The sequence below is a fragment of the Carcharhinus amblyrhynchos genome, chromosome 3 (genome assembly GCF_965287045.1).
Source record: "Carcharhinus amblyrhynchos chromosome 3, sCarAmb.v2.hapA, whole genome shotgun sequence".
Taxonomy (NCBI): Eukaryota; Metazoa; Chordata; class Chondrichthyes; order Carcharhiniformes; family Carcharhinidae; genus Carcharhinus; species Carcharhinus amblyrhynchos.
The window spans coordinates 81,147,279-81,162,435 of record NC_137326.1 but is presented as its reverse complement, the minus strand read 5'-3'; the positions used below and the strand labels follow the sequence as shown (position 1 = coordinate 81,162,435).

The 15,157-nt window shown below is 42.1% G+C and overlaps 1 protein-coding gene across 2 annotated transcripts in view; it reads right to left on the bottom strand.

Annotated features, from left to right (window-relative positions):
* The window catches only part of uggt1 (UDP-glucose glycoprotein glucosyltransferase 1), a 131,962-nt gene that overhangs the window by 34,826 nt on the left and 81,979 nt on the right, over positions 1-15,157 (bottom strand). For both annotated transcript variants that reach the window (XM_080185439.1, XM_080185440.1), the window contains 6 exons: positions 8,044-8,129; positions 6,819-6,903; positions 5,091-5,176; positions 3,385-3,489; positions 1,454-1,538; positions 135-317 (listed from right to left, as the gene is read on the bottom strand). In XM_080185439.1, the coding sequence (XP_080041565.1) occupies positions 135-317; positions 1,454-1,538; positions 3,385-3,489; positions 5,091-5,176; positions 6,819-6,903; positions 8,044-8,129 (630 nt within the window). The remainder of the gene's footprint in view (positions 1-134; positions 318-1,453; positions 1,539-3,384; positions 3,490-5,090; positions 5,177-6,818; positions 6,904-8,043; positions 8,130-15,157) is intronic.

The window sequence follows — 15,157 nt, the reverse complement described above, 5'->3', positions numbered from 1 at the left end:
AAATGTTTTAAAACTGTGGAGTTACCACTTGCCAGGAGTGAATAGGCCAACAATACTCACTAGTCTGGCTCACAATCTTCAGATGTTATATGTACTACTTGTAACATGAAACGGTGCATCTTAAAAAAAATTACCTGATCGGCATCAACAAACAGGATCTTGTCAACAGCCAATGGAAAAAGTACATCCAGGAAGAGGATCTTGTAGCCCCAGATTATTCTTTGCTTTTCAGTCTGTTGATGGAGCCACCTGGGCCACTTATACTGCACCAGTTCATATTGAAAACCGTACTTTTTTGCCATGTGTGGGATAAATTCCTACCAGAACACAAATGAACATCATTATCTCTCAGAAAACAGTACAAATTGTACCAATCATTATTTTGACACAAACGCGTCAGCAATTACACAAGATAAACTGACATGTTCAATGGAGGTGAAACAATCTTTGCAAATCCTTCATGCTGGGTATGTGGTAACATTGTTTGAAATGCAGCTGTACTTTGGATTTAAAATCTGCCCAGATCTAATATTTCTTATATTGTGACACTTTGGGAGAGGTGAAACTAAAATGCTAAATTGTTTAAAAATATTATAGAATCAAAAGCAATAACAGAATAATTTTTAACATCAAGTGTTCAGCAGGTCTAGCATCCATCAGTGGAAAGAGAAACAAAGTTAATGTTTAGAGTCCAATGTGACCCCTCTTCGAAATTGTTCCGAAGTATGGTTCCTGGCTCATGGAAGCTTCAATTCTGAAGAAGTCATTTTGAACTCAAAGTGTTAACTCTGTTTCTCTCTCCACAGAGGTTGAGTTTTACCAGCATTTTCTGTTTTTATTTCAAATTTCCAGGATCTGCAGTATTTTGCTTTTATTGTTTTGAACATCTGTTGGCCAAATAATTTTTATGTTCAAGCTGAAAGATACTAGGGCCAATGAAGGTAATTTTCCTATTTCAAACATGAAGTGTCATCACAAAGCACTTGTTGGCTAAATTAAAGCCCTAATTTAATGTCAACACATCAGCTTTGCCAAAAGAATTTGTGGGGAACATCAATGCAACTAATAAACATAGTGCCAGGAGAGAAGGTAGAGGAACATTATAGATGTATAACATAATAGATGTACATCAGATGTCTAATAACACTTAGGAGCTAAACACAATGCAAAACATATCTAGATATTTGTAAAATCAGCTAAGTGCCTAGCATTGTCAACTTCTGCCCACAAATCTGAAAAAGTAATAGGAACAGAAATTAGTTATTTTTGCTAAACTTTGTACAGATCCCTAAAGATCAGGGCATGACAATCACAGCTCCATTATTTAAAAAGGCTATATGTGGGAGAAAGAGCCAAAGCGTGACCAGTCAGTAACTATACACGTTCTTAAATGGATCGTGATATCTTTGCTCTTGCCAACCATGCTAGAATTTGATTAATTTCTTCTACAAACCTTGAATGTGGGCGAGAGGTAGTTCTTAAGGAACCAGAATTTTACTGGTGTTTCAGTATGTTTCAGCACTGACAGCATCATTATTCTGCAAGGCAGAGGGAAGACAGCATGTTTATTATACATATCTACGGAGGAACTGTCTACCAAAAAAAATGCAGGTGTCAAATACAGAACTCATTACTACCCAATGGTTCCAAATGAAGCCAAAGTACAGACCATAAATCAGGCTATAAATATGGATATGTAAGGGGCAACAAATATGTCAAACCTCAACAACTTCAATATGATACTGGTGAAATTTGTTGACTAATTGCCAGCTGTTATTCCCTTCCTCTCTGGCATTTTGACATACTTAAATTTATAACATTTCAATCAATACAGCCTTATGCTGAGGCATCTGTGTCTTATTGGAGTCCTTTGACAAATTAGGGAACTTTTTATCCTTTTCCTCACAATTTTGAAATTCCAGAAAAACAGATACTGCAGTGATCTTTTATGAAATTCTAAAATATGTTTCTCCATCAACAGAAATTTATTAGTGCCACAGCCAGACGTGTTCGTGGTTCTTATAACCCCTTCCTAAAGGCATATCTTGCTCTGTACATTTTCTATGTGTTTCAATCACCTTTTGCAAGATAATGAAACAAAGTTGAACCTTTAGGTGCATTATTGCATAGATGACAACAGAAACTACAGACAAATCATAGAATCCTTACAGTGCAGAAAGAGGCCATTCAGCCCATCGAGTCTGCGCCAACTCTCCGACAGAGCATCTTACCCAGGGCCTCCCCTCAGCCCTATTCCCATAACCCCACACATTTACCCACAGCTAATCCCCCTAACCAACACAACTCGGGGCACTATGGGGAATTTAGTATGGGCAATCTAACTAACCTGCACATCTTTTAACTGTGGGAAGAAACCACAGCACCCAGAGGAAACCCACGTAAACAACGGGAGAACGAGCAAACCAAACAGACAGTCACCTAAGGCCGGAATTAAACCCAGATCCCGGGAGTTGTAAAGCAGCAGTGCTAACCACTATACCACTGTGTTGCTCAAGAAAGCCATTTCCATTCAATCCACCACGGTAAGTTGGCAGAGCAGAGAAGTTTGTTGCAACATTCTGGAACTATAAATTCATTACGTTAAATATGGGGAAAATGCTATTTAACCTCAATTTTCCTTTTATGCACAACTGAAATGCCAGTCAATAAAGCAGACAGGCAAACTTTACCTTATATTTTATTGCCTCTCTCCTAATAAAAGCATTAAGCTATTCTGTGGTAATTCGACAAGCACCAACAGCCCCTGCTTCTTCCCAGTTCCTCATTGGTGTCTATTCATCAGGTATGAGGCTGCAAACATCAGAAAGCTACTTGATAGCAGAAGTGGATTGAAAGTTGTAACTAAGCCCAATGCTGACCTTACGAGATTTTTTTAGAAAGATTCCTGCAAAATGATCTACATTAGGAGTCTTAACAGGTGCAAATTATACCCAGACTGCCATCAGTTAATGTAACAACGCTAATGTGCCAGTCTTGAAACTTCACTAATTCCTCAAGGTCAGTGGTCATGACCACTGAACCATCAGGACTGTCTTAATGCTTTCTTTGTATGCATGCTATTGATTCTTTAGTAAATTAAGGTACCTATGGTGAGGCCCAAAGATTGCATGGCTCCTGAAACATAATTTGCAGGACCACACCAATCCAAACTCTCAAAGCTGTACTTCAGACATGCTCAAGTTTTTTTTCCTGCTATGCTGTCTCTACACAAATGAATATTGTAAAGATCTTTTCTGCACACACTGGAAAACACTTTGGTGACATTGACTCGAATGCTGTTCTGAAATCTTGAGGATGCATAAAGTTTCTGGAAGCCAAAAATGAAACAACTAAGAGGTGATCAGAAAGAGATATTCAACTGACCTCAAGAACCTCTCGTAAAGGTGACCTGACGCAACTGAAAATATATTGATGACATCTTCCTTATCCAATTTCAGTTCTTCAGGTTTTGGTCCTCCAGTGAATCCTCTGTGAAAAGAAATAATAAATAATCAATTGCTTTAAAAAAAAGTTAAAACAGGGGCGTAGGGCTAGCATTGGCATTGTGGATTAGTGATCCTGACTTTTCATCTCTGGGTGAAGTAACTCCTGTGTATACAGTTCTCCCAACAATGTGGGAAATTTCCCAGGTATGTCCTGTACATAGAAAGCAGGACAAATCCAACCCAGCCAATAATCATCCAGGCTACTCTCAGTCATCATTAAAGTGATGGAAGGAGTCATCAACAGTGCTATCAAGTGGCACCCACTCAGCAATAACCTGCTCAGTGATGTCCAGTTTGGGTTTCACCAGGGTCATTCAGCTCCTGACCTCATTACGACCTTGGTTCAAACATGGACAAAAGAGCTGAACTCCAGAGGTGAGGTGAGAATGACAGCCCTTGACGTCAAGGCTGCATTTGACCAAGTGTGGCATCAAGGAGCCTTAGTGAAACTGGAATCAATGGGTATCGGGGGCAAACTCTTCACTGGTTGGAGTCATATCTGGTACATCGGAAGATGGCTGTGGAAGGTCAGTCATCTCAGCTCCAGGACATCTCTGCAGGAGTCCCTCAGGGTCATGTCCTATGCCCAACAATTTCCAACTGCTTCATCAATGACCTTCTCACCATCATAAGGTCAGAAGAGGGGATGTTCGCTGATGATTGCACTATGTTCAGCACTATTCGCGATTGTACTGAAGCAGTCCATGTTCAAATGCAACAAGATCTGGACAATATCCAGGTTTGGGCTGACAAATGTCAAGGAACATTCATGCCACACAAATGCCAGGCAATGACCGTCACCAATAAGAGACACTCCAACCACCACCCTTTGACATTCGATAATATTACCATCGTTGAATCCCCCACTGTCAACATGTTTGGGTTTAACATTGACCAAAAACTCAACTGGGCTCACCATGTTTACACAGTGGCGACAAGAGCAGGCCAGAGGCTAGGAACACTGCAGCGAGTAACTCACCTCCTGACTCCCCAAAGCTATCCACCATCTACAATGCACAAATCAGGAGTGTGATGGAATACTCCCCACTTGCCTTGATGGGTGCAGCTCCCACAACGGTCAAGAAGCTTGACACCATCCAGGACAAAGCAGCTTGCTTCATTGGCACCACATCTACAAACATTCAATTCCTCCACCACCAATGCTCAGTAACAGCAGTGTACTATCTAGAAAACGCACTGCAGCAATTCACCAAAGATCCTTAGGCAGCACCTTCCAAACTCACGGCCACTTCCATCTAGAATGACAAGGGCAGCAGATAAATGGAACACCACCACCTGCAAGTTCCCCTCGAAGCCACTCACCATCTTGATTTGGAAATATATCGCTGTTCCTTTGCAGTCACTGGGTCAAAGTCCTGGAATTCCCTCCCTAACGGCATTGTGAGTCAACCGACTGAACAAGGACTCCAGCAATTCAAGAAGGCAGCTCACCACCACCTTCTCAAAGCCAACTAGGGATGGGCAATAAATGCTGGCCAGCTAGTAACGCCCATGTCCCACAAATGAATAATGAAATTATTCATGAATAATTAATAATCTCTACAGATCAAAGAGTTAATTTACCTCTTAATAGATTCCCAGAAGCCTTCGTTTTCAGCATTTCCATCGCTAAGGAGTTCTTCATTCATTTTGTCAGGTTTCTTTTGGACCTGCAGAACCGGAGAAAACCACTTAACATTCTCTAGTCCTCATTGTAATACATTTTCGACAAACTATAGGTTTCTAAGTATTGAACAATTAATGACCGTAATAAAGCAAACAATGTAGCTTTGTGCTCATAGTCCTCATTTTAACAGTGATGACACTTCAATAGTAAAGCACTCAGATGTCCAATGGTCATGAAAAGTAATTAATAAATTCAAATCTTTCTAAAGAGGAACAGGTTATGGAATGCAGCACTGCAATAAATATCAAGTAATCATGGTGGCCCTGCAGTTTACACTACTGCTTCAGAGCGCCAGGGACCTGGGAACAATTCCAGCCTTGGTGGCTATGTGGAGTTTGCATGGTCTCCCTGTGTCTGCATGGGTTTCCTCCGGGTGCTCCAGTTTTCTCCCATAATCCAAAAGATGTATAGGTGGATTGGCAATGATAAATTGCCCCTCAGCATCCCAAGTTGTGTCGGTAAAATGGATTAGGGGTTACAGGGATTGGGCAGGCGGGAAGCAACGTGTGTGGGGGACTGGATAAGATGCTGAGTCAGTGCAGAACCAATGGGCTGAATGGGCTCCTGATGCACTGTAGGGATTCTATGGTTTGGATTTAAGAAATATCATAAATTATTATTGTGGCTTAATAATTAATTCTGGTTTTCAAACTAACTCTAACATTTCTACAAATGTTCGAAGGGCACCCAGTAATGAAGTGCATTAGGTTATATTCTATACCACAATGATCACAGGTGTGTTTTCTTATGTAGCATCTTCTGGAAGGAGAGCAAGACACCAATGATAAAACAACTCGTGAATAAATCACTGATAATGAATCTTTTGACATAGGTCAGAAATTGGTTACTCATTTCAGCGTGGATTTCAAGTTAAAATAATTTTATGTGCTATAAGTAAACGGGAAGAACGAGCCTACCGAAAACAATTTATTTAGGCTAATATGCAGTGAGTTTTTCCTTGTCCTCAGGTCACAACTTATACCAAGATGTTCATTTTCTTCCTAAAAGTAAGCTTGCTCAGGCGACGCTTGACCTGCAGTTAAGTCTCTAATGTCATAGTCTGCATGTCAATGTGACTATAGATTCAAATTCTGGGAAGTGTAAGTTCCCACCCTTGGAGAAATGCCAACTTGAGTCTCTAAATCAATGTCATCTTTAAATAATCCTGGATACAGGATTCTTCCATTGAGCAATCTGCTCATCAATTTCATTGGGCTTAATGGAGGACAGTTGATCCTCTAGTGGCATATCAACAACACTGCTCATCAATGGGATTGGCATGTTTGGAAATCAATTATCAGCCATTTCTTTTCCATCTTCCAACAGTATATGCTTATTTTCCAACAATTTAATCAACCACAGTTCCAGCGAAAAGTTTGAAAGTTCGCAATGTTAAACCACCCATTTCCTTTCTCACCTGCTGTACATTTTTAAAAATTTTGTTACCTTCTAAAAATATTCCGATTTAGCAATTGTTCCCAAGCTAAACACATTGTGCAAAGTGTGTGGAAATATTGAACAAGGTTGCTTAAAAAACTAAACAAGAACAAACTTCACATGGTACAGTCTTGAATTGATTTAAACTTTAAAGTTTTATCCCTTTAACCCTAATTTTAAACACATACCTTCACTTTAATAATTTTGCTCTTGAAGCTATTAAGAACCACAGTCACTTCATCAGTACCAGCTGGAGAGTCTGTTCCATCGTGGCTGCATGATGGAGATGAAAATTGTGTATTTAAAAGGAGGCAACATAACAAAATATTTAAAAATAGCTAACAATTACAATTTTGTCAGAAAAACTTTGCAAAACATTATTAGAAAATACAAGGTCCTTAGTAATGCAGTAAACAGGATTCTAACCATCTCACTTACTTATCATCATTTGGCTTTTCTGTTGACATGCTACTTCCTGACTAGAATGGTAACAGGTGGCTGAGTAAACTTATTCAGCAATTAGCTAAGCCAGCAAATTTATTCAGGAAATAGTTGAGCCATACCAGTTCTATTCCCTGATCAATACAAACTGTTCCCAGGTAGCAGTTATGCCAGTGTCAGCACTCACTTAATGGGTGGGGAGCAGGGAGAAGGAACTGTTAGTTCTTTCTCCCAAATTGCACCCGTTTCGTGATGTTCATTGGGGAACGGCATAATTTTGTATCCTTTTTACTGCTCCCATGAATAAAAAACCTGCTATCATGGTCAACATTTGCACATGAATAATGGCTACTTGAATACCACAGGGATGACAGTACACATGGAACCACTACTCAGCAAGGGGCCAAGCCAGTCAAGAGAGAAGAGGTGGGGAAAGGGTAAAACTGGCAAATTGATAAAGCACACAAAGACAACATCAGCTGCACTGATTAAAAAAAGGTACTTGTATCTTTTCCAAACCTCTCAAAATACTGCATATATATAATTCTTCTAAGGTGATAGCCATGTAGGTATGAATATAATGCATTCATATATTAAAATCCGAGTCTGGATACATCATAAGAAAAAAACAAAATATGACTGCACTGTGTTTTAAAAGAGTGCAAATTGAGCTGTGAGACTAAGCACAGTGGCATTGACCTGCATATGATGTGAGTGTGTTGTACACCACAGTCATCTTAAAACAGGTCCTTAAACATGGAGTGCATTATCAAAATCAGTTCACTATATGCAAAAATGTGTGCACCTATTTTGTTTGGAAGATGAAGTAAGTGCCAGAGAAGGTACCATCTTCAGCCAGATTGTTAAAGTTAACCTTATAAACACAAAATCAAAGGTTCCAGTCTTATTGAGTAGTTGATGTTAAGCAGGTTTCAAGTGTTGCTAGCAGTCAATACTATCTCAGTAATATACCTGTAAATTTTGTAAATATCTTCTGATCGTCCCTTCCTTAGGCTGAGCACCCAAGCACCAGGATTGGCTTTTAACTGGAAATAGCCCTGTTAAGAAATACAACATTGATATTTAGTTTCAGTGCAATCACTTTGGTTTGACAGGATACATTGTCAAATGAACTGCAATTTTTCAGGTGAAAAGCAAATTCAACTTGTCAATTAACCTCACATAGGAATAGAATAGGAAGTGGACCAGTGTTGGAAGGATGTAACGTTTTAGCAGGATCTCAATGTACACAGCAGTTAAGCCTGCAAAAGGAGTGAATGAAGATGGAATAGTTGAAGCAGGTGGGCCAAGGGGGAAGTGGAAGCAAACATGGAGCACAGACAGAATCAGGAATAAAGCATTGCAGAAGATAAGGCAGATTTCATGTGAACACACTTAGAAGTCTCACAATACCAGGTTAAAGTCCAACAGGTTTATTTGGTAGCAAACACCACTAGCTTTCGGAGCACTGCTCCTTTGTCAGGTGAGTGGGGAGTTCTGATCACAAACAGGGCATATAAAGGTACACACTCAGTTTACAGAATACTGATTAGAATGAGGGTCTTTGCAGCCAATCAAGTCTTAAAGGTGCAGACAATGTGAGTGGAGATAGCATAAAGCTAGTGGTGTTTGCTACCAAATAAACCTGTTGTACTTTAACCTGGTGTTATGAGACTTCTTACTGTGTTTACCCAAGTCCAACGCCGGCATCTCCACACCGAGATTTCACGTGAGTCAGGGATGAATGGAATTGAAGGCTTGCTACAGCCTTTGATTGCTAGGATCATACAATAATCCATTTGCAAATGGAAATGGATAGGTTAGGTGAGTGGGCCAACATTTGGTAGATAGAATTTAATGTGAATAAGCATGAGGTTATCCATTTTGGTCAGAGGAATAAAAATGTAAGCTGTTATTTAACTGGAGAGAAACTTTAAAATGCTTCAGTGCAGATCTGGGAGTCTTTGTGCATGAATGTGCAGCACACAATAAGGAAGGCAAGTAGAATTTTGGCATTCATTGCTAATAGAATAGAGTATTAAAGTAGTGAAATGGTGTTGCAACTGTATAAGGCATTGTTAAGATTGCATCTAGAGTACTGTGCGCAGTTTTGGTCCTCTTAAGGACAGATGAAAATGCATTGGAGGCAGTTCAGAAAAAATTCACTTGACGATTCCAGGGATGAAGGACTTGTCTTATGAAGACAGGCCGACAGTTTAGGCCTACACTTGCCAGGGTTCGGAAGAAAGAGGAGATTTAATTTAAGTAAATATGATGCTAAATGGCATTGACAAGGTAGATGTAGAGTAGATGGTTCCCCTTGTTGGAGAGGCCATAGACTAAGGGGTGAAGGGTTATGGGAGCGGGCAGGAAGGTGAAAGTGAGATCAGCCATGATGGTACTGAAAGGCGGAATAATGAGTGCTGAATTGCCTACTCCTGCTTATAGTTTCATGTTCTTATAATTTATTGAGAAGGAAAGATGCACCATCTATAGCTAACAAAGGAAGTTAAGGATGGTAACAAATTGAAATAAAAGGCTTACAACGCTGTGTCAGTGCTGTAGGAGAGATAATTGGGAAAATTTTAGATATCAGCAAAAGATGACTGCACAAGTACAAAAAGAAAAATTAGACTGTCAGAGTAAACAAGCAAGAAATAGAAAGACAGTAAAAGCTTCTACAAATACACACAAAGAAAAAGAGTAGCTCAAGTAAGTGTCATTCCCTTAGAGGCCAGGGGATGCACTGGCATAGTATTATCACCACTGGACTAGTAAACCAGAGACCCAGGGTCCCAGGTTCAGATCCCACCTTGGCAGAGTGTGAAATTTGAATTAAATAAAAAAGTCTGGAATTATAAAGTCTATAACCATTAAAACCATGATCGATTGCCGTAAAAACCCATCTAGAACTTAAGAACATAAGAACATAAGAGATAGGAGCAGGAGTAGGCCATCCAGCCCTTCGAGCCTGCCCCGCCATTCAATAAGATCATGGCTGATCTGTCGTGGCTCAGTTCCACATTCCCGCCCTCTCCCCATAACCCTTAATCCCCTCGCTTATCAAAAACCCATCAAACGCGCGTCTTAAAAATATTTAGCGAGGCAGCCTCCACCACTTCAACGGGCAGAGAATTCCAGAGATTCACCACCCTTTGAGTGAAGAAGTTCCTCCTCAACTCCGTTCTAAACCGTCCCCCCCTTTATCTTGAGGCTGTGCCCCCTAGTCTTACTGTCCTTTCTGAGTGGGAAGAGCCTCTCCACTTCTGTCCTATCCATCCCATTCATCATCTTATACGTCACAATGAGATCTCCCCTCATTCTTCTAAACTCCAACGAGTACAAGCCTAGTTTATTCAGCCTCTCCTCATAGCTCAACCCCCTCAACTCCGGCATCAGCCTAGTAAACCTCCTCTGCACTCCCTCCACGGCCAAAATATCCTTGCGTAAATACGGCGACCAAAACTGCACACAGTACTCCAGCTGCGGCCTCACCAATGCCCTATACAGCTGCAGCAAGACCTCCCTACTTTTATATTCAATCCCCCTCGCTATGAAGGCCAGCATCCCATTAGCCTTCCTGACCACCTGCTGCACCTGCAGGCTGGGTTTTTGCGACTCATGCACAAGGACCCCAAGGTCCCTCTGCACCGTCGCCTGCTGCAGTTTTTCGCCACGTAAGTAATAGTCCTTCCTACCATTATTCCTACCAAAGTGGACCACCTCGCACTTGCCAACATTAAATTCCATTTGCCATTTCCTGGCCCATTCGCCTAGCCTATCCAGATCCTTCTGCAGACTCTCCACACCCTCCGCGCAATTTGCCGTTCCACCAATCTTGGTGTCATCAGCAAATTTCGACACCCTACACTCGGTTCCCTCCTCCAGATCATCTATATAAATGGTAAATAGCTGAGGCCCCAGCACCGACCCCTGGGGCACTCCACTAGTCACCAACCGCCAATCCGAATAGAACCCATTAACCCCCACTCTCTGTCTCCTATTTGACAACCAATCCTCTATCCACGCTAACACCCTACCCCCAACTCCATGTCCCCTTACCTTCTGCAATAACCTCTTGTGAGGTACCTTGTCAAACGCCTTCTGAAAATCAAGAAAGACCACATCCACCGGCTCTCCTCTATCCACCGCCCTAGACACATCCTCATAGAACTCCAATAAATTTGTCAGACACGACTTCCCCTTAACGAAACTGTGCTGCGTCTGCTCTATCAAGCAATTCCCCTCAAGATGCCTCGCTATTTCCTCCTTGATGAGGGATTCTAACATTTTACCTACAACAGACGTTAAACTAACTGGCCTATAATTCCCTGCCTTTTGCCTGGCACCCTTCTTAAACAACGGCGTAACATTAGCCGCTTTCCAATCTGCCGGCACTTCCCCGGAATCCAGCGACGTCTGGAAAATAACCACCAAGGCATCCACTATCACCTCCGCCATTTCTTTCAGAACCCTCGGATGCATTCCATCCGGTCCTGGGGACTTGTCCACAATCAGTCCCTCCAGTCTGTCGAGCACCGCCTCTCTAGTAACAATAATGTCATTGAGACCCTCGAGTCCTACCACCTTTCCATCGCTAACACCCGGCAAATTATTCACGTCCTCCTCCGTGAAGACCGAAACAAAAAAGTTATTCAGGACCTCAGCCACTTCCCCATCCCCTACCACTAAGTCCCCCCTCTCATCCTCTAAGGGTCCAATGTTCACCCTAGCCAGCCTCTTCCTTTTTATATATTTATAAAAACTCTTGCTATCCTTTTTTATATTAAGCGCTAGCCCAGCTTCATAGTTTCTCCTACCCTTCTTTATCAACTTCTTTGTCAATCTTTGTTGACATTTAAACCTCTCCCAATCCTCTTCTCGCCCACTACTCTTAGCTACTCTAAACGCCTCCGCTTTTAATTTAACACTTTCCTTCACATCCTTCGTTATCCACGGCTTATTACCGCTCCTCCTACGGTCCTTTTTAACCATCGGAATAAATTTCTGCTGAGCACCAAGAAAGATCTCCTTAAAGATCCTCCACTGCTCCTCAGCAGACCTACCTTCCAACGCGCTCCCCCAGTCAACATTCGCCAATTCTTCTCTCATCCTACCGTACTCCCCTCTGTTCAAACAAAGGACGCGTGTCCGGGAACCCACTTTCTCCTCCTCCATCTGCACCAGAAACTCCTCCATACAATGATCACTCTCCCCAAGAGGATCCTTCACCGCAAGGTCCCTAATTCTACCCGCCTCATTACATAACACCAGATCCAAGATAGCTCGCTCCCTCATCAGCTCCAACACACACTGTTCAAGGAAACTATCCGGCAGCATTCCAAGAACTCCTCCTCGAGCCCACCGCGTCCAACATGGGTCGACCAATCAATATGCAGATTGAAATCTCCCATAATTACGGCCGTTCCATTCCTGCATGCCGCACTTATTTGCGCGTCAACAGCCCGCCCCACCTCCAGATCATTATTTGGGGGACTATAGACGACACCCACCAGCCTCTTCCTTCCTTTGCTGTTCCTAATCTCCACCCACAACGATTCCACGTTCTGCTCTTTGGTTCCTATATCATCCCTTGCTACCACCCTGATGCTATCCTTAATCAGCAGAGCTACGCACCCCCACTTTTCCCTCTCGCCTATCCTTCCTAAACACTTGATACCCCTGGACGTTCAGCTCCCAGTCCCTGTCACCTTGCAGCCACGTCTCTGTAATGGCCACCAGATCATATCCATTTGTGCTGATCTGCGCCACCAGCTCATCCACTTTATTCCGAATGCTTCATGCATTCAGATAAAGTGCCTTCATCCCACCAACCATACTCACGCCCCCTACTCCCTTTATTATTGGGACATCCTCGGCCTCTTCCCTTACCTGTACCGTCTCCTTAACTTTAGCCCCCGTAATGTCACCTACCCTTGCACCCTCCCCCCCCCAATTAGTTTAAAGCCCTGTCTACAGTCCTATTTACACAATTCGCCAGGACTCTGGCTCCAGCACGGTTCAGACCAACCCCATCCTGCCCGAACAGGTCCCACCTACCCCAATACTGATGCCAATGCCCCATAAATTCAAACCCATTCCTCCCACACCAATCCCTGAGCCACCCATTCACTTCCTTAATCTTATCAACCTTACGCCCGTCTGCACTCGGTTCAGGCAGTAGTCCAGAGATAACCACCTTGTCGGTTCTACTTTTTAATTCCATTCCCAGCTTTTCATACTCCCTCCCCAGATCCTCAGTTCGCATTTTGCCTACGTCATTGGCACCCAAATGTACCACAACGACCGGATTCTCACCCTCCCACTCCAGATGCGACATCCCGGACCCGAGCACCAGGCAGACAACACACCCTTCTGTGCACTTTGTCATTGTGACAAAGGACAGTGTCAATACCCTTCACCCCACTATCCCCAATAACTACTACGTTCCTTTTCACCTTCTCTTTGCCTATGTCCTGCTGCATCACTGTACCGTGTGCAGTTTGCTCACCGACCTCACCTCCCTTGTTCGCGTCCAGACTGGAAGCAAGAACCTCAAACCTGTTATGCAGATTGAGAGGCTGAGGCATCCGCTCCCCTGTTGCATTAATGTCCTTTAGGAAAGGAAATCTGCCACCAAACGTGGTCTTGCCTATAGCAATGTGTTTGACTCTTAAATGCCCCCACGCAGGCTATTAGGGATGCCCAAATCCCATGAAAAAACGTTTTTAAATAGAATTAATAACAGGAAACAAGGAAATAGCTGAGGCTTCTGAGTATTTTGTATTTGCCCTGACATTGAAGACATAAAATGTGCATCAAGATTAGTAGAAAATCAAGAGACAAAAAGGAGGAATTTAAAACAATGATGAGATAATGGATACATCGGTTGTAATCTTCCAAAATTCCCTAGAATCTGGAAAGATCTCAGCAGATCAGAAAAAGTCAAATGTGATACCTCTCTTCAATAAAGGAAGGAGACAGAAAGCAAGATGTATAAGCCTGTTAGCTACATCTATCAATGGGAAATTGCTAGAATCCATTTTTAAATTAAGGAAGTGGTAGGAGGACATTTAGAAAATCATATCATAATCACAAAACATGGTTTTGTGAAAGGGAAATGGCGTTTGACAAATTTTGAGTTATTTATGGATGTAACAAACAGGGGAACCAGTAGATCAGCGCACTTGGATTTCTAAAAGACAAAGAGGTGCCACATAAAAGTTTACTGCACGAGGTAAGAGGTCATGATGTAGCGTGGACAGGTTACATAACCAGAAACAGAAAGTCAGGATAAATGGGTCACTTTCAACTTGGCAAACTGTAGCAAATGGAATTGCATAGGGATCAGTGCAGGCACCTCAGCCATTTACCATCTTTATTAATGACTAAGCTGAAGTGACTGACTGTATTCTAGCCAAAGTTTGACAATGCAAAAATAGGTAGAAAAGCAAGTGGTGAGAAGGATATAACAAATGTGACAATGATATAGATAGGTTAAATAAGTGGGCAAAATATGTGGCAGCTGGAGTAGCATGTGGGGAAATTGTGAGATTGTCCACTTTGGCAGGAAGAACGAAAAGCAGAATATTATTCAAATGTCAAGCGAATACAAAATGCTGAGCGATCTGGGTGTTCTCATACATAAGAACAAAATTTCCCATAGAGATATAACAAGTAATTTGGAAGGGAAATGGTGTAGTAGGGAAGTCTGGCTACAACCGTATAGGGCATTGGTGAGTACCATGTACAGCTTTGGAATTCTTACGGAGGAATATTAAGGGGATCATTTAAGACTGAGATGAGGAGAAATTTCTCCTTTGAGAGAGTTGTTAGCCTTTGGAATTCTCTTCCACAGATAGCAGTGGAGGTTTGAGTCAATGAATATATTCACAGTTAAGTCAGGTTTGTGATCAAAATGGAAGTCAAGGGTTATCGGAGCAGGTTGGAAAAGCCAATGGGTCTGCTTCTGCTGTTATTTCTTATGTCTTAATTCTCATTTAAAATAATACCATGAGCAACACCCCACTCATTGTGAAACCTTGATAGAGAATGTTGTGAAACTTGAATTTCAGACAAATTGGTT